The sequence below is a fragment of the Coloeus monedula genome (genome assembly GCF_965178545.1).
Source record: "Coloeus monedula genome assembly, chromosome: 2".
Classification (NCBI taxonomy): Eukaryota; Metazoa; Chordata; class Aves; order Passeriformes; family Corvidae; genus Coloeus; species Coloeus monedula.
Window position 1 is genome coordinate 119,379,644 of NC_138782.1, and position 24,713 is coordinate 119,404,356.

General features: G+C 60.8%; 1 protein-coding gene across 1 annotated transcript; it reads right to left on the reverse strand.

Moving 5' to 3' along the window:
* Window positions 1-3,992: 3,992 nt before the first annotated feature.
* Window positions 3,993-19,486, reverse strand: KCNK3 (potassium two pore domain channel subfamily K member 3; the record flags this gene model as incomplete). Its single annotated transcript, XM_082300322.1, has 2 exons — window positions 3,993-4,935; window positions 19,204-19,486. The coding sequence occupies 2 exons, from the start codon at window positions 19,484-19,486 to the stop codon at window positions 4,067-4,069; spliced, it is 1,152 nt and encodes a 383-aa protein (XP_082156448.1). The 3' UTR covers window positions 3,993-4,066.
* Between the last annotated feature and the right edge of the window lie 5,227 nt (window positions 19,487-24,713).

A 24,713-nucleotide genomic window follows, 5' to 3' on the forward strand; every position in this document is an offset into this window, starting at 1 on the left:
CCTGGGAAGGGAAAACATAAAGAATTAACAGGGAATTTTTAAGGATGAAACCCTTAATTACCAAAAATTCCTTCGGATCCCAAGGCAGCCCCAGTTTTCCTTTCATTTTTTTCCCCATTCATGCCTCAGTTTCCCCCGCTTTCCCCCTGTTTCCGCCCCCTTTCCCACCGGGATAACGACCTTTCCTCCCACTCCCGGCGGTTCACAGGAGTCGGGATGAGCCCTGGGATGAGCTTCCCCCACGGCAGGAATTTTAAGTCGCTCCGATGGATTGTAAATATTTGGGATACGGCTGACGGGGAAGATTTGAACGCTTTAAGAGGGGAAAAATTGGCTCAAGATTCCCGAATCCCTCGGGATCTGCCCGGAGGCTCCTGCCCCGTCCCTGGACCTGCTGGAGCAGCCCCTCTGGATCCCTCTGGATCCTCGGGAATGCGCTGTGTTCCCAAATGCTGGAGGCGGCTGAGCTTCGTGCTGTTTTCCATGGGAAAATCCCGGCTCCGTTGTTTTCTCCGTTGGGAATTTGGACATGGAAAATAGAGCGGGATTAAAGGATGGATGCAAGGATGGAGCCATGGATGGATGGATGGAAGGAAGGAGCTGGGAATGTCCAGCTGGAGAAGGGAAGAATCCAGGGAATCCTTGGAGCCCCTTCCCGAGCCTAATGGGGCTCCAGAAGAGCTGGAGAGGGATTTGGGACAAGGGCTGGAAGGACCTTAAATCCCATCCCATTCCCACTATCCCAGGTTGCTGCAGGCCCCGTCCAGCCTGGCCTTGGTCCGGGAATCCCTTTTCCCAAAGGATGTGGAATCCCTGGATGAGCTCCAAGCCAAATCACCTCGTCTCCCTCATCCTGGGAAAGGTCAGGAGTGGGATAGAGCCTTATCCCAAAGAGAATCCGGTGTTTCCCGAATTTGCCGAGCGGAGTCGATGGAGCAGCAGTGTGGGGGGATCCCAGGGCAGCGGGATCCTCCTTTCCCAACCCTCATTCCCTCTCCAGACCCCGAGGGAAGATTCCAAGGTGGTGCTGGGGATCGGGATCCTCCTCTCCCAGCCCTTCGCTCCCCACAGATCCCACGGGAAGGAGCCGAGGTGGTGCCAAATTCCCACAGGAGCGGGATCCGCCTTTCCCAGATCCCAAGGGAAGGAGCCGAGGTCCCAGGGATCAGGATCCGCCTTTCCCAGATCCCAAGGGAAGGAGCCCAAGTCCCAGAGGATTGGGATTCTCCTCTCCCAGTTCCCGAGGGAAGAACCCAAGGTGGTACCAAGGACCCAGGGGATCGGGATCCTCCTCTCCCAGCCCCTCTTCCCCTCCCAGATCCCAAGGGAAGAATCCGAGGTCCCAGAGGATCGGGATCCTCCTTTCCCATATCCCAAAGTAAAGATTGGAGGCGATGCCGAGATCCCAAAGGATCAGGACCCTCCTCTGGCAGATCCCGAGGGAAGAATCCCAAGTCCCCGAGGATCGGGACCCTCCTCTCCCAGCCCCTCCTCCCTCTCCCTCGGGAAGATCCCAGGCACTCCCGATTTTCCAACAATCCTTTATTTCTCTCTCCAAGGAATTGAATCCCGCGGGACAGATCGGCTTTGGCATGAGAACCAGGGAACCCTTCCCGGTGGGAATTGGGCACCCTTGGATGAGGAAGATGCAGAAATTCCTCCCTGGAATCATCAGGAATTGTCCCTCCTGAGCCTCCTCCCCGACAGATATTCCTGGAATTCCACGGATAGCGCCGTTTACAATAAATATCCTCTGGAATCTCACACACGGACAGCTCAAGGATCAGAAATCCGTGGATTTTCCTCTCTGGAAAGGCGACAAAACATCCCCAAAGTCCTTCCCCCGTCGTGTCCCCTCCAGGGGGCTTTGGGTGCTGGGAGGGGAAAATCCCATCCTGGAAGGGTGGGAATGGGAGAGGAGGGAAGTTTTGCTTCCCTGTGGGGGTGGGGGTGACAGAGGTGACCCCCGGGGTATCCCGGGAATTCTGGGACCATCCCAGGGGTGAGGGTGGGGGCGGGAAGGGCTGTGGAGGGAAGGACGGAAAAGTGCTGTAATATCCCGAATTTCCCCCGGATACCTCTCCAGGGGGAACAATTCCATCCCCGGAGCCTCGGTGAGGATGGAGATGGGGATCCCAGGGAATAATATCCCAAATTGTCCCTAAAATACCGCCCCAGGCGTAAGAATTCCATCCTGGAGTCCTGGTGAGAATGGAGATGGAGATCCCAAGGGATAATTTCCCAAAAATACCTCCCTGAGGGGAACAGATCCATCCCTGGAGAATTGGTGAGGATGGAAATGGGAATCCCAGGGGAAAATTGTCCCCAAAATTCCTCCCCGAGGGAAAAATTCCATTCCCAGAGTCTCAGTGGGGATGGAGATGGGGATCTCAAGGAAAAATATCCCAGATTTTCCCTAAAATACCTTCCCAGGGGGAACAATTCCATCCCTGGAGGCTTGGTGAGGATGGAAATGGAGATCCCAAGGGAATGTCTCCTGGATTTTCCCCAAAATACCTCTCGGAGGGAAGTAATTCCATCCCTGGATTCTTGGGGAGGATGGAAATGGGGATCCCAGGGGAAAATATCCCAAATTGTCCCCAGACACCTTCCCAAGGGGAACAATTCCATCCGCAGAGCCTCGGCAGGGCTGGGCATGGAGATCCCACGGCGCCGACCGGCCTCCGGCGGGCGATTCCCGCTGAATCCCGCGGGCGATTCCCGCTGAATCCCGCAGGCGATTCCCGCTGAATCCCGCGGGTGATTCCCGCTGAATCCCGCGGGTGATTCCCCATAAATCCCACGGGCGATTCCCCATAAATCCCACGGGCGATTCCCGCTGAATCCCGCAGGCGATTCCCGCTGAATCCCGCGGGTGATTCCCCATAAATCCCACGGGCGATTCCCGCTGAATCCCGCGGGTGATTCCCCATAAATCCCACGGGCGATTCCCGCTGAATCCCACGGGCAATTCCCGCTGAATCCCGCGGGTGATTCCTGCTGAATCCCGCGGGTGATTCCCGCTGAATCCCGCGGGTGATTCCCCATAAATCCCGCGGGCAATTCCCGCTGAATCCCGCAGGCGATTCCCGCTGAATCCCGTGGGTGATTCCCGCTGAATCCCGCGGGTGATTCCCCATAAATCCCACGGGCGATTCCCGCTGAATCCCGCGGGTGATTCCCGCTGAATCCCGCGGGTGATTCCCGCTGAATCCCGCGGGCGATTCCCCCTGAATTCCGCGGGTGATTCCCGCTAAATCCCATGGGTGATTCCCGCTGAATCCCGCGGGTGATTCCCCATAAATCCCACGGGCGATTCCCGCTGAATCCTACGGGTGATTCCCCATAAATCCCACGGGCGATTCCCGCTGAATCCTACGGGTGATTCCCCATAAATCCCACGGGCAATTCCCGCTGAATCCCGCGGGTGATTCCCGCTGAATCCCGCGGGCGATTCCCGCTGAATCCCACAGGTGATTCCTGCTGAATCCCGTGGGTGATTCCCGCTGAATCCCGTGGGTGATTCCCGCTGAATCCCGCGGGCGATTCCCGCTGAATCCCGAGGGTGATTCCCGCTGAATCCCGTGGGTGATTCCCGCTGAATCCCGTGGGTGATTCCTGCTAAATCCCATGGACTCCCAGCGTTGCCCCCCCACAAAGGGTTAAGAGGACCCCAAATCCCGGGAAGGGCAGGGTTTGGAGCAGCCTACGTGACTCCCAGCTGCTTTTCCGGCCGCCTGATGTGGAAAAGCTCCGGCTAAGCCCCTCTTAGCCTGATTTCCATGGCCGTGGGATCCGTCTGCACTTCCCGGGGAATTCCCGAGGATCCAGAGCGTGGAGAGGGCAGGACTGGGAGGTGCCCCCCCAATCCCGCTGGATTCCGAGGCTCTCCCGCTCTCCCAACTTTCACATTTTCAAGGAGTGGGGTTTTTTTTTTTTTGTGAAATAAAAATCCAAGAGGTTTAAATTAAAATCCCAATCTGGAGCGAACCGGGACGGGCCCTCTCCGGCGTCGTTCCGGAGTCCGGAGCAGCTTCCTCGGGATCCGGGCCAGGGGGCGAAGGGCCTACACGGAGCTGCGGCGCTTGGCGAATCCCGGGAAGGCCGCCAGGCTCTGGAGCCCGGTGGACACGGAGCTGATGGCGGAACGCCGGGAATGGCAGAAGCACCGGTGCTCCGGAGTCTCGGGACAGCGGGCGGGCGAGGAGTGGCTGCGCTCCACGCCCGTGTCCGAGCTGGACAAATCCCTGGGAATGATCATGGGGATGGAATACTGCAGCTTCTCGCGGCTCTTGTACCACAGGCACGAGCACATGGACTGGAAGTGCAGCACCTCGGCGTAGACGTTCCGGAAGCCGCTCTCGGCCGGGGCCACCGCGGCGGCCTCGGGGACGGCGGGGACGGCACCGGGCCGGGCGGCCCGGCTGAGCAGCGCCCGCTGCTCGGCGTCCCGGCGCTCGTCCTCGGCGTTCATGGTCATGAAGCGCAGCACCACCAGGTTGAGGAAGGCGCCGATGACCGTGAGCCCCGCCAGGATGTAGACGAAGCTGAAGGCCACGTACTGCGGCTGCGTCTGCAGCGCCTGGTCCTTCTGCAGCGCCACGTAGTCGCCGAAGCCGATGGTGGTCAGCGTGATGAAGCAGTAGTAGTAGGCCTGGAAGAAGCTCCAGTTCTCGTAGTGCGAGAAGGCGGCGGCGCCGATGCAGAGCGTGCTGACGCACGAGAAGAAGCCGATGGTCACCATGTTGGCCATGGACACCTCCGGCCGCCGCATGCCCAGGCGCTTCTTGAGGCGCCGCAGCAGCGAGCGCACCCAGGTGTTGATGCGCTCGCCCAGGCTCTGGAACATCACCAGCGTCAGGGGGATGCCCAGCAGCGCGTAGAGCATGCAGAAAACCTTCCCGCCGTCCGTGCTGGGCGCCGCGTGCCCGTAGCCTGGGGAGAAGGGAGAGAGGGGTCAGATCCGTGCTCCCGGCGGGAATCGGGAAGTGGGGAAGGGCGCTCGGAAGCGCGGGAGTGGAGGAACCCCGGAATGGTTTGGGTGGGAAAGGAAATTAAAGCTCATCCCAATCCTGACACCTTCTCACCATGATCCCAGGGTGCTCCAGCCTGGCCTTGGACACTGCCAGGGATCCAGGGGCAGCCACAGCTTCTCTGGGAATTCCAACCCAGCCGGGAATTCCTTCCCAAGATCCCACCCCGAGCTCCCCTTTCCCACTGGGAAGCCATTCCCTGCCTCCTGCCCCTCCACCCCTTTCCCAAATCCCAGCTCTCCTGGAGCCCCTTTAGGCTCGGGAAGGGGCTCCAAGGATTCCCTGGATCTTTCCCTTCTCCAGGTGAACATTCCCAGCTCTCCCAGCCTGGCATTGGATCCATCCCCATCCTGACTCCTCTCCAAGAAAGAGTTTCAGGAACGAGGGGCTTCACTTGGAATCTCAGGACTCCAGGAAGGGTCTCCCTTCCCTTTTCCTCCCTTTTCCATCCCCGACTTCCACAAAGATCCCTCTGAATGGATTCTGAGTGTCCTTTAGCATGGAATCCTGGAATGGTTTGGGGGGGAGGGACGGACCTCAAATCCCACCTCGTTCCAACCCCGACACCTTCCACTCTCCCAGGCTGCTCCAAGCCCCATCCAGCTTTTCCTTGGACACTCCCAGGGATCCAGGGGACAGCCACAGCTTCCCTGGGAATCCTGTGCCAGTGACGATGTTTGGATGGACCCCTGGCTTTGGGCACTGGAGATCCCACTCCCCAAAATTCCCATCCCAGAGCCGCAGAGATGGGGAGATGGGGAATTCTGGCGGTCTCGGGGGGCACGGGCTCCGTTTGTCCTCTGTCACCCCCGCCCTGCCCCCGTCCCGGTGCCCCAGTTCCCGCCATCCAGGGGCTGCATCCGCATCCAGCCCCGGCAGCAGCTGCGCTCCCGTAATCCCTCGACGCTGCAGATGGGATTTATCCCGCTCCGTGCCGGCGGATCGGCGCTCCCGGATGGATCCCGGGATGGCCTGGCCAGGGCCAGCTCAGGCCTTGGGATGGGGGTGGCAGGAACCCGCTGTTCCTCTTTTCCTGTCCCTTTTCCTGTCCCTGTCCCTGTCCCTTTCCTCCTTTTCCTTTTCCATCCCTTTCCAATCCCTTTCCCTTTCCTTCTCTTTCTTCCTTTCCCTTTCTCTTTCTTCTTTCTCATTTTTCTCTTTTCCTCCTTTTTCTCCTTTTTCTCCTTTTCTGTTCCTTCTCCTTTTCCTCCTTTCCCTTTGTCTTCCCTTTTCCTCACCTTTTTTCTTTCCCTTTCTCTTTTTCCTTTTCTTCCTTTTCTTCTTTCTTTCCTTTTCCTTTCCATCCCTTTCCGTGTCCTTTCCCCTTTTCCAATTCCCTTTTCCTTTTCTTTCTTACTTTCCCTTTTTCTGTTTTTCATTTTCCTCCTTTCCCTCTTTTCCCTTTCTCTTTTTCCCTTCCCCCTTTTCTCTTTCCTTTCCACTTCCCTCCTTTCCCTCTCCCTTTTCCTTTCCCTTTCCCAGGAAACCTGGGAGCAGACAGGAGCAGGGGCTGCCCGGGAGATTCCAAACCCTTCTCTGGGACTCGGAGCTTTCCTGGGACAGGCCCTGGGCCCCTTTTCCAAGGCCTATCCCAGACCAGTCCCCCAAATCCTTGGGAATGCCGAGAGCAGCTCATCCGGCCCCTGTCCCTAATCCTGACCCTGTGTCCCCCTCGCTGCCACCCTGGGGGGGACAAGGATTGAGCTGGAGCGAGGGGAAAACCGGGATGGTGGGATCTCCTCCAGGGAGGGGCTGCCATGGGATCGTCTCTGTGGGAGACAGGGAGGGATGGAATCGGCAGAGAGGGAATCAACGGAGAGGGAATCGATGGAGAGGGAATCAACAGAGAGGGAATCAATGCAGAGGGAATCCATGGAGAGGGAATCAAATGGGGAGAGAATCAATGGAGAGGGAATCCATGGAGAGGGAAACAACAGAGAGGAAATTGATGGAGAGGGAATCAGTGGGAGGGAATCGATGGAGAGAGAGCAACACCTGAGAGAGGCACCTGAGAGCATCTCTGGAGAGCAACACCTGAGCATCACCAAAAAATATCACCTGAGCATCACCTGAGAGCATCACCTGAGGAACACCTGAGAGCATCAGCTGAGCATCCCCCGAGCATCATTGGAGCATCAGCTGAGAAACACCTGAGAGCATCACCTGAGAGCATCATTGGAGCATCACCTGAGAAACACCTGAGAGCATCACCTGAGAGCATCATTGGAGCATCACCTGAGAAACACCTGAGAGCATCACCTGAGCATCAGCTGAGAGCATCACCTGAGAACCACCTGAGCATCCCTCGAGCATCATTGGAGCATCACCTGAGCATCACCTGAGAGCATCACCTGAGAAACACCTGAGCATCAGCTGAGAGCATCACCTGAGAAACACCTGAGAGCATCATTGGAGCATCACCTGAGAGCATCACCTGAGAGCATCACCTGAGCATCATTGGAGCATCACCTGAGAAACACCTGAGAGCATCAGCTGAGAAACACCTGAGAGCATCAGCTGAGCATCACCTGAGAGCATCACCTGAGAACCTCCTGAGCATCCCTCGAGCATCATTGGAGCATCACCTGAGCATCACCTGAGAGCATCCCCTGAGAGCATCCCCTGAGAGCATCCCCTGAGAGCATCCCCTGAGCATCCCCTGAGAGCATCGCCTGCTCCTCGTGTGCTCCCTGCTCCTCCCTCGTGTCCCTTCCCTGTTCCTCGTGTCCCTTCCTGCCCCTTCTGTCTCTCTCCATGCTCCTCATGTCCCTTCCCTGTTCCCCATGTCCTTCTCCCTCCCTTCCTTGTTCCCTGTGTCCATCTCTCCCTGTTCCCTGTGTCCATCTCTCCCTGCTCCCTGTGTCCATCTCTCCCTGCTCCCTGTGTCCATCTCTCCCTGCTCCCTGTGTCCATCTCTCCCTGCTCCTTGTGTCCTTTCCCTGCTCCTTGTGTCCTTTCCCTGTTCCCTGTGTCCATCTCTCCCTGCTCCCAGTGTCCTTTCCCTGCTCCCTGTGTCCTTTCCTTGTTCCCTCTGTCCTTTCCCTGTTCCCTGTGTCCATCTCTCCCTGCTCCCTGTGTCCTTTCCCTGTTCCCTGTGTCCATCTCTCCCTGCTCCCTGTGTCCTTTCCCTGTTCCCTGTGTCCATCTCTCCCTGTTCCCTGTGTCCTTTCCCTGCTCCCTGTGTCCTTTCCCTGCTCCTTGTGTCCTTTCCCTGTTCCCTGTGCCCTTTCCCTGTTCCCTGAGTCCCTTCCCTGCTCCTCGTGTTCAATCCAGAGTCATCCCCAGCCCTCATCCCGCCCTCCACCATCCCCTTCCCATCATCCCAAATCTCCCCTTTCCAGCTGTTTGGAATGGATTTTGGGATGGAGCCTCCAGCAGTGCCCACGGGTGTCTTCCCAAAACCTCCCTGAGCATCCTCCTGCCTTTCCCTGCCTGCTCCTGCCCTCTCCAGCCGCCTCCAGCCTCTCCATCCCTCTGCATCCCTCTCCAGCCTCCAGGAGCTATTTTTAGCCCTCTTTCCCGAGGGAAGGGAGTTTATGAGCTCTCCAAGCGTCCGTCAATCCCCCGATCCCCCCCCCCGGCCCCGGTTTTAGCAGGAGCTGCCTGAGCTCCGGCACGTCTGAGCATGGGGGGAAGGTCGGGAACGGCAGATCCAGCCAGCGGCGAGAGGGAAAACCCCGGGAAAGCGGCACAGGGGGTGACCCCCAAATCCCTCTGGGAGCCGCGGCTGGCGAGGAATTGTGTCGGAGAGCAGGGCCACATTCCAGCCGGGAAATCCGCCGGGAATAAGCCCTGGAATCCCGGCTCCTTCCCCACCTCCTGCCCCCCTCCCCCCCCCCCCCCCCCCCCCAGTCCTTCCCAGCTCCCAGAGGTGTCCCGGGAGCGCTGGAGCCGAGGGACGGCGGGGTCGGGATCCCGCTGCGGGCGGGCCGGGAGCAGGGATCGTGTCCCCAGGGAGGGAGGATGACACGTCCCGAAGGAACGCGGCCGATCCTGGCCTTTTTAGGGATGGAGGAGCGGGGCTGGATCCGGCCCCGGAGCAGGTGCAGGGCTGGCCCCGGGCCGGGAGCGAAGCCCGGCTGTCGGAGCGATGGACGGCCGGGATTAGCGGGACAGCTGCGGGAACGGGAACGGCGAGGGGGAAAGTGGGACGCGGCTGGAGCGGGCAGAGGGTTGGGAAGGCAGGAAAGGATCACTGGGAATGAGGCTGGAAGGGTGGGAGGGGGATGAGCCCTCCAGGAGGGAGCGCAGGGAGTGGGGCGGGGGATGCGGGGAACCAGGGAATGGGGCAGGGGAACCAGGGAATCGGGGAATTAGGGAGTTGGGGAGTCAGGGAATCGGGGAGCCGGGGAGTCAGGGAATCGGGGAGTCGGGGAATCGGGGAATCAGGGAGTCAGGGAGTCAGGGAGTCAGGGAATCGGGGAGTGGGGTGGGGGAACCAGGGAATAGGGGAATCAGGGAGTCGGGGAATCAGGGAATGGGGCAGGGGGATTCAGGGAATGGGACAGGGGGATCCAGGGAACCAGGACAGGGGGATCCAGGGAATGGGACAGGGGATTCAGGGAATGGGGCGGGGGGATGGATGGAGTCTCCTCATGCCAGCCCTTCCCCATATCCCAGTGCTCCCAGTAAGGATCAGCATCCTGCTCCCAGTACGGGTCACAGTCCCAGTGCTCCCAGTAAGGATCAGCATCCCACTGTTCCCAGTAAGGATCACTGTCCCAGTGCTCCCAGTAAGGATCAGCATCCCACTGTTCCCAGTAAGGATCACTGTCCCAGTGCTCCCAGTAAGGATCAGCATCCCACTGTTCCCAGCGCCAGGACTGAGCCCGGCCATCCCAGCTGTCCCCAGGCCGGGGGAGGGGACCCAGCTGTCCCCCAGGAGACGCCCGCATTCCCGGGAATGGCAACCGAGCCGTGAGAGGGCAGCTGGGAACGGCAGCAGGTGCCGGTGGCTGCGGAATTCCAGCCTGTGCCGGGAAAACCTGGAGCTGGCACCGAGGGACACGGCCAGGGGGACACCTGGGTCCTGCAGAGCCACCAGAATCCCTGGATGGGGCTGAGGGCAGCGGGAAGGGGCCCAGGGACACCTCCTGCAGCCGGAGCAGAGGGATGGGATCTGGAGTGGGATGAGCTGGGAATGAAGAGCTGGAGGGACCCCTGGGACACCCAGAATGCCGACTGTTCCTGTTGCAGCTGTTCCTTGTATCCATCCACCCATCCATGGATCCATGGATCCAGCCATCCCTCCATGGATCCATCCATCTGTCCGTCCATGGATCCATCCATCCATCCATCCATCCATCCATGGATCCACCCATCCATCCATCCATCCATGCATGGATCCATCCATCCATCCACCCATCCATGGATCCATGGATCCAGCCATCCCTCCATGGATCCATGGATCCACCCATCCATCCATCCATCCATCCATGGATCCACCCATCCATCCATCCATCCATCCATGGATCCACCCATCCATGGATCCACCCATCCATGGATCCATCCCTCCATGGATCCATCCATCCATGGATCCCTCCATCCCTCCATCCATGGATCCCTCCATCCATCCCTCCATCCATGGATCCCTCCATCCATCCCTCCATCCATGGATCCATGGATCCCTCCATCCATCCCTCCATCCATCCATGCCTCCCTCCCTCCCTCCATCCCTCTCTCCTCCCACATCCCAAAATCCCCTCTGCTCCGTCTCCCCCCGCTCCCACTTTCCCCCCACCCCGGAAAAGTGGGATGTCATTCCATGGATGGGGTGCTGGAACAACGTGAGAGCCCCCATGGGATCCCAAGGATTGGGGACTCCCAGGATTCCCCATTCCCAGTGGGATCGGGGGGGTTTGGATGTGGGGCCGCACCCTGAGCTCCCCCCTTTATTCCCACATCCCCCCAAATTCCTGCGCCATTCCCAAAGGGATTTGCATCCACACTGGGATCCCTCCTGGATTTTTTGGGGTGGTGGGGGGGGGGGGGTGGCTGATTCCCCCCTTCCCCAGCGCCTCCCGCAGCCGGGGGGGGTCGGGATGGAGTCATGGAAAATCCCGGCGCCGGCCAAGCTCCCTGTTTGCGCCAAAACTGGCAATTTTTCCTTGGATTCTGGGGCCTCGCCAGCCCCTTCCCGGCCCCCCCCGCCAGCCCTCCCCTCTCCCTGGAAAAGGGGGGCCCCCAGCAGGAAGGGGGGTCCTGAGCCCATGGATAAGGTGGGATATCCCGGGAATGGGATATCCCAAAGGGGGTGGTCCCAGCTTTGGGAGGGGGCACCGGCTCCAGCGGGAATGAAAAGTCCCACAAGGATTTTAGGATGGATTTGTGTCCCAAAATGGGCAGGGATGGGGGGCCGGGTCCTTCCCGGGAAAGGGGGATCCTGGTCCAGGCACGGAATTCCCTCCCGGAGCATCCAGGGGGTCCTGAGCCCACCTGAGGAGGGACAGAGACCCCGGCCCTGGGCAGGATTCCAAAGGATCCCTGGGATGGGGATGTGGGACGGGGATATGGGATATGGGATATGGGATATGGGATACGGGATACGGGATATGGGATATGGGATGTGGGATGTGGGATATGGGATATGGGATACGGGATATGGGATATGGGATACGGGATATGGGATATGGGATGTGGGATGTGGGATATGGGATATGGGATACGGGATATGGGATATGGGATACGGGATATGGGATATGGGATATGGGATGTGGGATATGGGATGTGGGATATGGGATATGGGATGTGGGATATGGGATATGGGATGTGGGATATGGGATGGGGGATATGGGATGTGGGATGTGGGATATGGGATATGGGATGTGGGATATGGGATGTGGGATGTGGGATGTGGGATATGGGATGTGGGATATGGGATATGGGATGTGGGATGTGGGATGTGGGATATGGGATGTGGGATGTGGGATGTGAAATATGGGATATGGGATATGGGATGTGGGATATGGGATGTGGGATATGGGATATGGGATATGGGATGTGGGATATGGGATATGGGATGTGGGATATGGGATGTGGGATATGGGATGTGGGATATGGGATATGGGATGTGGGATATGGGATGTGGGATATGGGATGTGGGATATGGGATGTGGGATATGGGATATGGGATGTGGGATATGGGATATGGGATGTGGGATATGGGATGTGGGATATGGGATATGGGATATGGGATGTGGGATATGGGATGTGGGATGTGGGATATGGGATGTGAAATATGGGATGGGAACATGGGATGGGAATGGGGATGCAGGGCAGGAATGAGAGATGCAGGGATGGATCCAGTCCCTTCCACCTGGGAGCTGCTGATTCCGTCCGTCCCAGAAATCCCAATCCCGGCTCTTGGATCCACACCCAGCCCAAGCCACCAGCCCCGGTGCTCGGGAAAAATTGGGAAAAACTCCCAAACCTCCCGAAATCTGGGATGGTTTTTCCTGGCCCAGATCCCGCCCCCCCCTCCCCCCCCCCGGCCCGTGGTGTTCGTTCCTTGCTCCCAGCCGGGATTTGCTGGGATTTAAGGAGGAATCCGCTGGGAAAGGCCAGGACCGGGAATTGATGGCTGCTGTCGCTCCCGGATGGAAAAAATCTGGGAATTTATGGCCTGGGCGGGAGAGGGGGATGGGAGAGGGATGGAGGGAGAGGGAGGATCCAGAGGGGCTCCGATCCCGATCCCGATCCCTGCGCTGAATCCCATGGGAAAACCCACATGAGGCCTCCCCACCCTCGGGTTTGCGGGAGTCTCCTTGGGAAGAGATTCCCTGGAAAAGGCGCTGGATCCCATCCGGGCTGGGATTGTCACCCCACACCCCCATCCCACCGGGAAGCGGCTCTGATCCCAACAGGAATTCTCCACGTCCTCGTCCACCCCCTTCCTGCTCATTCCCGGTGGGAAAATCCCTGGCAGAGGATCCAGAGAGAACTCCCAGGAATCCCAGTATGAAACTGGGAAAGGCAACTGGGAAGGGAGGGAAGCGATCCCGATTTTCCGGTGCTGCTCTCTGACAATTCCCGGGAATGGGACGCTCCAACAACCCCAGGGATGGCCGGGACCGCTCTCCCGGGAAAAGCCAGGAGGGAACAGGAATTCCAGCCCTGGAACTGCGGTGGAATTTCCCCCCTTCCCTGTTAATTCCAAAGCCTATGGATGGTTCGGGAGGTGCCACCAGTGAATTCCATGGGAATGGGTTTTTTTGTGGAACGGGAACAGCAACGTCCCGAGGGGATGGAAGGAATTCCAGCCCTGGAATTCCGGTGGGAATTTTTCCCCTTTCCTGTTAATTCCAAGTCCCATTCCCTGTTCCAAGGGGCCACCACAGATTTCCACGGAAATTGGTTTTTTGTGGAACAGGAAGGTCCCGAGGGGGATGGAAGGCGAAGGGGCCGTTCCCCAACTGCTCCATGCTCCTTATCCCAGCAATTCCCAAATATTCCCGGAGTTTTTCCCTCAAATCCAGGGAATTCAGAGCCTCAGCCCCGGCGGTGGCCCCGCTGCTGGAGGTGACAGCGCTGACCCCAAATCCTGCCCCGTGCCAGGGCCGGGAGCAGGGAAGGGCCGTGGATGCCATGGATTGGGAACAGCGGGGGGGCACCGGCCCGGGGGCACAGGAGGGGACGGGGGTGATAAGAGGGGTGATAAAGGGGGTGATAAGGGGGGACAGGGGGTGATAAGGGGGGTGATAAGGGGGGTGATAAGGGGGGTGATAAGGGGGGACAGGGGGTGATAAGGGGGGGTGATAAGGGGGGACAGGGGGTGATAAGGGGGGACAGGGGGGCGATAAGGGGGGACGGGGGGGATAACGGGGGACGAGGGGTGATAAGGGGGCACAGGAGGTGATAAGGGGGGACGAGGGGTGATAAGAGGGGACAGGAAGGGGTCAGGGAGTGACTGTGGGGACAGAGGGGGACAGGAGGGGACAGGAGGGGACAGGGGGTGATAGAGGGGGTGATAAGGGGGGACAGCGGGTGATAAGGGGGGACGGGGGGTGATAAGGGGGGACGGGGATGATAAGGGGGGACAGGGGGTGATAAGGGGGGACGGGGGGTGATAAGGGGGGACAGGGGGTGATAAGGGGGGACAGGAAGGGGTCAGGGAGTGACTGTGGGGACAGAGGGGGACAGGAGGGGACAGAGGTGTGACAAATGGGGCAGAAGGGGGGACAGGGGGCACGGAGAGGACACGAGGGGGAATTTGGGGACAGAAGGAGGACAAGGGGGTGAGAAATGGGGACAGAGGGGAACGGGAGGGGCTGTGGGGGCAGGAGGGGACGGGGGGTGATGGGGGGGACGGGAGGGGACACGAGGGGGACTTTGGGGACCGAAGGGGGACGGGAGGGGACAGAAGGGGGACAGGGGGAACGACAGATGGGGACAGAAAGGGGATGGGGGTGACAGTGGGGACAGGGGGGGACAGGGGGGGACAGGGGGGGACAGTGGGGGACAGTGGGGGACAGGAGGGGACGGGGGGGACAGGGGGGGACAGTGGGGGACAGGGGGGGACAGGGGGGGACAGTGGGGGACAGGAGGGGACAGGAGGGGACAGTGGGGACAAAGGGCCCCGGTGTCCTCCCGGCTCCGGTTCCGGGCGCTGTTCCCGTGCCAAAGGCCCGGGCGGGGCGGTGGCAGATGGTGACACCGCGGTGGCGTTTGCCACCTGCTCCCTCTCTGCTGGCGGCCGGGGGGGAGGGGGGAGGATGGGATGGCGGCTTTTGGGATGGCGTCTTTTTGGGATGGTGTTTTTTTGGGATCGTGTCTTTTGGGATGGTGTCTTTTGGGATCACTTTTTTTGGGATGGTGTCTTTTGGGATGGCGTCTTTTGGGATCGCATCTTTTGGGATGGCGTTTTTTTGGGATGGCGTCTTTTGGGATGGCGTCTTTTGGGATCGCATCTTTTGGGATGCCGTTTTTTTGGGATGGCGTTTTTTTGGGATGGTGTTTTTTTGGGATCGCATCTTTTGGGATCGCATCTTTTGGGATGCCGTCTTTTGGGATCGCATCTTTTGGGATCGCATCTTTTGGGATGGCGTCTTTTGGGATGGCGTCTTTTGGGATCGCGTCTTTTGGGATCGCATCTTTTGGGATGGCGTTTTTTTGGGATGGCGTCTTTTGGGATGGCGTCTTTTGGGATGGCGTCTTTTGGGATCGCATCTTTTGGGATCGCATCTTTTGGGATCACATCTTTTGGGATGGCGTCTTTTGGGATCGCATCTTTTGGGATCGCATCTTTTGGGATGGCGTTTTTTTGGGATCACGTTTTTTGGGATGGAGTTTTTTGGGAGCGATCCAAAGCCAGCGCAGCCCGCCCTGGCTCGGGACAGCGGCAGAGGTGACAGGGGACACGCGGGGTGACACCGCCACCCCCCCGGGGACCTGCGCGCTCCAAGGGCGGCCCCGCTCCTTCCCTGCCTCTGGAATTGCGGGGTGGGGACATCCCAGCCCCTGGAATTGCTTTGGAGCAGCTCCGGGAGCTGCTCCTCTCCTGGCTTTTTTTTTTTTTTCATGGATAAAGGGAAAAAAAACCCCAAAAGGGATCCAAACTTTTCCCAGTGGGATCTGTAATCCCGGGTTTTCCTCCTTCCCATCCCACCGGGATCTCCCCCGGCTCAGGAGCTGCTTCCCGATCCCAGTCTGGCTTTTCCCTGTCCCGCCGAGAGCTGGGTGCGGAATTCCCGGAAAAATCCCTTTTTTCCTGCCCTGGAAAACCCAATTCCATGGGAAGAATGGAGTTTTCCACCCCTTTTCCCTGGATCTGGAGGGGTTTCCTCTCATTCCAGCCTCATCCCAGCTTTGCTGCATATCCAGACACCCAAATAATGGGATTTCGGGAAAACCGATCTTCCCGCACATCTGGATGTCCGAGCCCCTTCTCCCACATCCCTGGAAATCCCGGGAAAACCAGGCTGGATACAGGGAAAGCCATTGGGGGCCATTCCCTCTGCAATTCCCACCCCGGACACACATTTGCGATACCGGGAATCCTCATCCCGATCCCAAAGCCATGGAGCCCAACACCAGGATTTAAAGGTTTGGAGCACCGGGAGCAGCAGGAATTTCTGGGATGAGATGGTTGGCTTGGGATCAGCCCCACTCCAGCATTCCCAGCTCCCGGCAGCGGGATTGGGAATCCCGGGAGAGGCAGAGTGGGATCCCGGTCCCTGCCCGTGGTCACGGTTCCTTGGGATGGATCCCAGTGGATCCGGGTGGATTTGTGTCCCTCTCCAGCATTCCAGGATCCTTGGGATGGGCTGGATCCCGCTGGAGCTTCCCAGCTCCCCCCCACCCCCCCAACTTCCAGAGCTTTTCCGGCTGCTCCTGGCAGCAGGATCGGGAATCCTGGGAAAGGCCAGAGCTGGGATCCACCTGGCAGCAGCTGCGCCAGCACTGGGATAACGATGGGAATGAAAAACACCGGGATACTGGGAGTGACAAACACCCTGACAGCACCGGGATAATGGGAATGAAAAACACCGGGATACCGGGAATGACAAACACCCTGACAGCACCGGGATAATGGGAATAGCAAACACCGGGACACAGGGAATGACAAACACTGGGATACTGGGAATGACAAACACCCTGACAGCGGGATACTGGGAATGAAAAACACCAGGATACCGGGAGTGACAAACACCCTGACAGCACCGGGATACTGGGAATGAAAAACACTGGGATAATGGGAATGACAAACACCGGGATAATGGGAATGACAAACACCGGGATACCGGGAATGACAAACACCCTGACAGCGGGATAATGGGAATAGCAAACACCGGGATAATGGGAATAGCAAACACCGGGATACTGGGAGTAATAAACACTGAGATACCGGGAATAATAAACACTGGGAAAAGAGCCACGGGAATAATGAGCACCTGGAGTGCGGGAATAACAAATACTGGGATGACAGCTCTGGGAATAACACCCTGACACCGGGATAACGGGAATAACAAACACCGGGATAACAGCTCTGGAATAACGTCCTGACACCGGGATAACAGCTCTGGAATAACACCCTGACACCGGGATAACAGCTCTGGGAATAAAGAACACCGGGATAACAGCCCTGGGAATACCAAACACCCCAATCCCGGTATTTCAGCTCCGGGAATGATTTTGCATCCCAACCTTAGGATTTCGGTCCTGGGAACCCCCCAATATCCACATCCCAACCCTGGGAATCGCCGAGCACCCCAACACCGGGATTCCAGCCCCGGGAACAAACAGCCACCCCAACATCCGTGTCCCAATGCTGGGAATGCACAGGGACGGCCCAAAATCCGTGTCACAGCTCCGGGGACAAACAGACACCCCGAAATCACCCCCGCTGTCCCCCTGCTGTCCCCTCGCTGTCCCCTCGCTGTCCCCCTGCTGTCCCCTCGCTGTCCCCTCGCTGTCCCCCTGCTGTCCCCTCACTGTCCCCTCACTGTCCCCTCGCTGTCCCCTCGCTGTCCCCTCACTGTCCCCCCGCTGTCCCCTCACTGTCCCCTCACTGTCCCCTCGCTGTCCCCCAGGCCCTCCCAGAGCGCTTTGGGGGGCAGTTGGTGACCAGGGGACACTGGGTGACCCCGACCACCCCTGGAGGGGACCCAAAGGACAGAGGGGTGACAGAGGGGTGACAGGGGGTGACAGTGCGGGTGACAATGGGGGTGACAGTGTGGGTGATGGAGGGGTGACAGGGGGTGACAGGAGGGTGACAATGGGGGTGACAGTGTGGGTGATGGAGGGGTGACAGGGGGTGATGGGGGTGACAGGGGGGTGACAGGGTGATGACAATGTGGGTGACAGGGGGGTGACAGAGGGTGATGGGGGTGACAGGGGGGTGACAGGGTGATGACAATGTGGGTGACAGGGGGGTGACAGAGGGTGATGGGGGTGACAGGGGGGTGACAGGGTGATGACAATGTGGGTGACAGGGGGTGACAGGGGGGTGACAGGGGGTGACAGCGTGGGTGACAGGGGTAGTGTGGGTGACAGAGGGGTGACAATGTGGGTGACAGGGGGGTGACAGAGGGTGACGGGGGTGACAGAGGGTGACGGGGGTGACAGTGTGGGTGACAGGGGGGTGACAATGTGGGTGACAGGGGGGTGACAAGGGGGTGACGGGGGGTGACAGGGGGTGACGATGACAGGACATCGGGAACCCGGGGGACCCCGGAGCCCCCCCAGCCCCTGCAGCCCCTGCCCCGAAGGGGGACACCCCCCCAGTGACGCTTCCCAGGGTGGGGTCAGGGGTGGGGACAACCCTGGGGGACAGCGGTGACACCCCCGGTAGGGCCTGGCAGGGGGGGGACACGTCTCTGTCCCCTCCCCCCGGGCTGGGGGTCCCACAGGGGGGTCCGGGGCAGCGGAGCCACCGGCGGGGGGGTGGCAGCGACTCCGGGAACATCCCGGGGGTTCGGAGAATCCCGGCCGGGAGAATCCCCCGGTGCCGGGGGTCTGGCGGTGATTTCCGGGTGAGAGAGGCGGGGAAGTCCCGGCGCTGCGGGAACGGGGATTTGGGGGGAATTCCCGGGGGCTTGGCGGGGGGAATGGCCCCGATCCCAGCGGGATGGGAGACACGGGAGTGCAGGGGGAGTTTTCCCGGTGCCGGAGGAGCCAGAGAGGGATCGCCCCGATCCCACCAGGATGGGAGACAGGGGGGTCCGGGCAGCGGGATCGCCCCGATCCCAGAGGGATGGGTGACAGGGGGGTCCGGGCAGCGGGATCGCCCCGATCCCACCGGGATGGGAGACAGGGGGGTCCGGGCAGCGGGATCGCCCCGATTTTCCCAGAGGGATGGGTGACAGGGGGGTCCGGACAGCGGGATCGCCCCGATCCCACCGGGATGGGAGACAAGGGGGTCCGGGCAGCGGGATCGCCCCGATTTTCCCAGCGGGATGGGAGACAGGGGGGTCCCGGCGGGTGTTTCCCGGTACCGGAGGAGGCGGGGAAGGATCGCCCCGATCCCACCGGGACGGGCGGCAGGGCCGGCAGCCGTGGGGCCGCTCCGTGCAGCGAAAGAACCGAGCTCCCGATTTTCCCCGCTCCCTCGGGGACAGGCGGAGCTTTCCCGGTGCTTCCCGGGTGCATCCCCCGATCCCACCGGGGCTGGGCACTTGGGGAAAAATCCGGGAGCTGCCCGCGGGGAGTCGGGCGGGGCGGGGGCAGCCGGTACCTATGGTGGTGATGACGGTGATGGCGAAGTAGAAGGAGCCGGCGAATTTCCACTGGACGCCGGCCTTGTGCGGCTTGAGCTTGAGCACGACCCGCTCGAGTTCCCGGTAGCTCTCGGCGCTCAGGTTGTACTTGTTCTTGAGCTCCTGGCTCTTGGCCTCCAGCCGCCGCTTCTCCGCCGTCTCCGCCTCGGACTCGAGCGCGTCGAAGACGGCGGCGCCCACCAGCAGGTAGGTGAAGGTGCACAGGATGAGCGCCAGCGTCCGCACGTTCTGCCGCTTCATGGTGCGCCGGCGGCGGCTGCGGGGCGCGGCGGGGCCGGCTGGGGCATGGCGGCAGAGCCCGGCAGCGGCGGCGGGCGGGCGGCCGGGGGAGGCGGCCGAGGCGCGGCTGCGGCGGCCGCGGCGGCGGCGGCGGGGCCGGCGGAGGAGCGGGAGGAGGGAGGGATGGGGAGGGATGGGGAGGGAGGAGGGGGAGGGATGAGGAGGAGGGGGCGGAGCTGTCCTTCAGCACCGGGGACCCCCCGCACGCGCGGCCCGACACGCGGGTGTCGCACGGGGCCGTGTCCCCGCCGCTGGGGACACCCGCCCGCACCACGAAGCGCAGCCGGTGCCAGGAGCCGCGACCCCAGCGGGAGCGGCTCCCAAACCCCAATCCCAATCCCGCCTGAACCCGCGTCCTCAGCTCCCAAACCCCAATCCCAATCCCGCCTGAACCCGCGTCCTCAGCTCCCAAACCCCAATCCCAATCCCGCCTGAATCCGCATCCCCAGCTCCCAAACCCCAATCCCAATCCCGCCTGAACCCGCGTCCCCAGCTCCCAAACCCCAATCCCAATCCCGCCTGAACCCGCGTCCTCAGCTCCCAAACCCCAATCCCAATCCCGCCTGAACCCGCGTCCCCAGCTCCCAAACCCCAATCCCAATCCCGCCTGAACCCGCGTCCTCAGCTCCCAAACCCCAATCCCAATCCTGCCTGAACCCGCGTCCTCAGCTCCCAAACCCCAATCCCAATCCCGCCTGAACCCGCGTCCCCAGCTCCCAAACCCCAATCCCAATCCCGCCTGAACCCGCGTCCCCGGCTCCCAAACCCCAATCCCAATCCTGCCTGAACCCGCGTCCCCAGCTCCCAAACCCCAATCCCAATCCTGCCTGAACCCGCGTCCCCACCGGGAGCAGCTCCCAAACCCAACCCTGCCCCGGATCCGCGTCCCCACCTGCGCCCCAAACCGCGCCCATCCCCCGAACCCAGCCCTGGACCTGCACCCCACTGCACCCCATCCCATCCCACCCCATCCCATCCCTGCCCAACCTTTCCTTGGGCACTGCCAGGGATCCAGGGACTCTGGGAATTCCAGCCCAGCTGGGAATTCCTTCCCAAGATCCCACTCCAGGCTCCCCTTTCCCACTGGGAAGCCATTCCCTGCCTCCTGCCCCTCCAGCCCTTTCCCAAATCCCAGCTCTCCTGGAGCCCCTTTAGGCTCGGGAAGGGGCTCCAAGGATTCCCTGGATCCTTCCCTTCTCCAGGTGAACATTCCCAGCTCTCCCAGCCTGATCCAGCCCTCGGAGCAGCTCCAGGGCTCCTCTGGCCTCGCTCCAGCAGCTCCATGTCCCGCTGATTCTGGGATCCGCGGGTGGGGTCTCACCTGGGCGGGTCACAGGGGCAGAATTCCCCCCTTTTCCCGCTGCCCAGATTTTGGGATCAGCCCAGGATCCCTGCGGCTCCCGGTGCTGCCAGCTGGATCGTGCCACCATCTGGAGCAGGGAATGTTTTCCAGCCCGGGATGGGTTTTGTCAGCTGCTGTCACCCGAAGCGAGGGACAATTGTCCCTCACACGTGTCCTGGCACCTCAAAGCAGCCCTGACACGTGTCCCTGCGATTCCCAGGGAATTCCAGCCGGGGAATTCCAACGGCAACAGCTCTCCAGAGCTCCTCCCATCCCGCTGCCTCATCCGCGGCAAGGCTGGGGGACAGGGGGGACACAAATCCTGTCCCCAACGGGGGGCCTGGAGGTGCTGGCGCTGCTGGAAGAGCTCCGGGGGGGAAGGATCGGGTGCCAGAGCCAGGCAGGAGGAATTAACTCCCCTGGGAGCTTCCCGAGGGATCTTCCCCCATTCCAGGGGGTGCCAGGAGGTGCCAGGAGGTGCCAGGAGGTGCCAGTTGTCCTCCTGTGTCCCCCATTCCCTTTTCTTGGGGATGTTTTTGGGCTGTGTGGGTGCAGAGGGGCAGGGAAGGCCCTGGAAAATCCAAAGGGTTCTGGGAAAAGTTGGGTTCCACGTTTGGGAGGATTCCTGCAGGGAAAAGGACCCGGAGCATTCCCTGTGGGACAGGCGCTGGGTGTCACTGGGGTCACTGGGACAGGACCTGGGTGTCACTGGGATGGGGAGAGGGACAGGCCCTGGGTGTCACTGGGATCACTGGGACAGGCCCCACGTGTCACTGGGGTCACTGGGATCGCTGGGACAGGCCCTGGATGTCACTGGGGTCACTGGGATCGCTGGGACAGGCCCTGGATGTCACTGGGGTCACTGGGATCGCTGGGACAGGCCCTGGATGTCACTGGGGTCACTGGGACAGGCCCTGGGTGTCACTGGGATGGGAGATAGACAGGCTCCAGGTGTCACTGGGATCACTGGGACAGGCCCGGGTGTCACTGGGGTCACTGGGGTCAGTGGGACAGGCCCTGGGTGTCACTGGGGTCACTGGGATCACTGGGACAGGGACAGGCAATGGGTGTCACTGGTGTCACTGGGATCACTGGGACAGGGACAGGCTCCAGGTGTCACTGGGATCAGTGGGATCACTGGGATGGGGAGAGGGACAGGCCCTGGGTGTCACTGGGGTCACTGGGATCACTGGGACAGGCCCCGGATGTCACTGGGGTCACTGGGACAGGCCCCACGTGTCACTGGGGTCACTGGGATCACTGGGACAGGCCCTGGGTGTCACTGGGGTCACTGGGACAGGCCCCACGTGTCACTGGGGTCACTGGGATCACTGGGACAGGCCCTGGGTGTCACTGGGGTCACTGGGATCACTGGGATGGGGAGAGGGACAGGCCCTGGGTGTCACTGGGATCAGTGGGGTCAGTGGGACAGGCCCCGGGTGTCACTGGGGTCACTGGGACAGGCCCCAGGTGTCACTGGGATCACTGGGGTCACTGGGGTCACTGGGGTCACTGGGGTCACTGGGGTCAGTGGGACAGGCCCCGGGTGTCACTGGGATCACTGGGACAGGCCCCGGGTGTCACTGGGGTCACTGGGGTCACTGGGACAGGCCCCAGGTGTCACTGGGATCACTGGGGTCACTGGGGTCAGTGGGGTCAGTGGGACAGGCCCCAGGTGTCACTGGGGTCACTGGGGTCAGTGGGGTCACTGGGACAGGCCCCGGGTGTCACTGGGATCACTGGGGTCACTGGGGTCAGTGGGGTCACTGGGACAGGCCCCGGGTGTCACTGGGGTCAGTGGGGTCAGTGGGGTCAGTGGGGTGACTGGGACAGGCCCCGGGTGTCACTGGGGTCACTGGGGTCAGTGGGATCACTGGGGTCACTGGGACAGGCCTCGGGTGTCAATGGGGTCAGTGGGGTCACTGGGGTCACTGGGCCACCCAGAGCCCCCCAGGGCTGCTCCCAGCAGGGTGAGGGGGATCCCGGGGCTCCCCAGTTGGGAATTGCAGCTGGAGAGGGAATTCCCGGCAGCCCTGGCAGGGCCTGGGCACTGGGAATGAGGGCGGGGGGGATGGGGAGCGTGCGGGGTTATGGGATGTGGGGTTATGGGGTGTGGGTTATGGGGTGTGGGGTTATGGGGTGTGGGTTATGGGGTGTGGGGTTATGGGGTGCTGTGGGTTATGGGGTGTGGGGTTATGGGGTTGCTGTATCTGGTGGGTGCTGCAGCTCGTGGGGTGCTGTGGATCAGGGATGCTGTGGATCATGGGATGGTTGGATGTGATTCCCGGGATGCTGATGGGATGGTTGGGATGCGATTCCCGGGATGCTGTTGGGATGGTTGGATGTGATTCCTGGGATGTCGATGGGATGGTTGGATGTGATTCCTGGGATGTCGATGGGATGGTTGGATGTGATTCCTGGGATGCTGTGGCTCTCGGGATGGTTGGGATGTGATTCCCGGGATGCTCTGGGGATGGTTGGATGTGATTCCCGGGATGCTGTGGCTCTCAGGATGGTTGGGATGTGATTCCCGGGATGCTGTGGCTCTGGGGATGGTTGGATGTGATTCCCGGGATGCTGATGGGATGGTTGGGATGCGATTCCCGGGATGCTCTGGGGATGGTTGGGATGTGATTCCCGGGATGCTGTGGCTCTGGGGATGGTTGGATGTGATTCCCGGGATGCTCTGGGGATGGTTGGGATGTGATTCCCGGGATGCTGATGGGATGGTTGGGATGCGATTCCCGGGATGCTGATGGGATGGTTGGGATGCGATTCCCAGGATGCTGTGGCTCTCAGGATGGTTGGATGTGATTCCCGGGATGCTGTGGCTCTCAGGATGGTTGGATGTGATTCCCGGGATGCTGTGGCTGCCGGCTGTTCCCGCTTTCCCGGCTCCATCCCGAGCCAAGGTGGGAGCAGCCGGATCCAACACAAGCTGTGGTGGCAGCTGCCGCGTCCCCGGGAACCGGGAAAAGGTGGAGGAACTTCTCCTGCTGGGAAGTATCCCACGGATCTTTATTCCCAAGAATTCTGCTCCCTGCTGAGCTGAGTCCAGGGGGATCCCAGTGCTCCCGGCTCCCGCAGCTCCTCTTCTGCTCCGGGGATTTTTGGGGTGGGAACAGGGATCCCTGCTCCCCCAGCCCCACACTGGAACACCAGATCCCATCCCAGAGGTGGGAACAGGGATTCGTTCCCGTGCCAGGTGCAGGTGGGGTTTGGAGCAGCCTCCACCCCAGTTCCTGTTCCTTTATCCCATTTCCTGCTCCTCCATCCCAGCTCCCTGCTCCTCCATCCCAGTTCCATCTCCCCATCCCAGTCCCCATCTCCCCATCCCAGTCCCCATCTCCCCATCCCAGTCCCCATCTCCCCATCCCAGTTCCCATCTCCCCATCCCAGTTCCCATCTCCCCATCCCATTTCCCCTCTCCCCATCCCAGCTCCCATCTCCCCATCCCAGTTCCCATCTCCCACATCCCAGTTCCCCCTCCCCATCCCAGTTCCCATCTCCCCATCCCATTTCCCCTCTCCCCATCCCATTTCCCCTCTCCCCATCCCAGTTCCCATCTCCCCATCCCAGTTCCCCTCTCCCCATCCCAGCTCCCATCTCCCCATCCCAGTTCCCCTCTCCCCATCCCATTTTCCATCTCCCCATCCCATTTCCCCTCTCCCCATCCCAGTTCCCATCTCCCCATCCCAGTTCCCATCTCCCACATCCCAGTTCCCCCTCCCCATCCCAGTTCCCCTCTCCTGTTCCCCGTCCCCTCTCCCCATTCCCGACATGAGTCATTCCCTGGGCTCTGGAGGCTCCCGACCTCCGGCCCCTGCTGCCTCTGGAAAACCACAA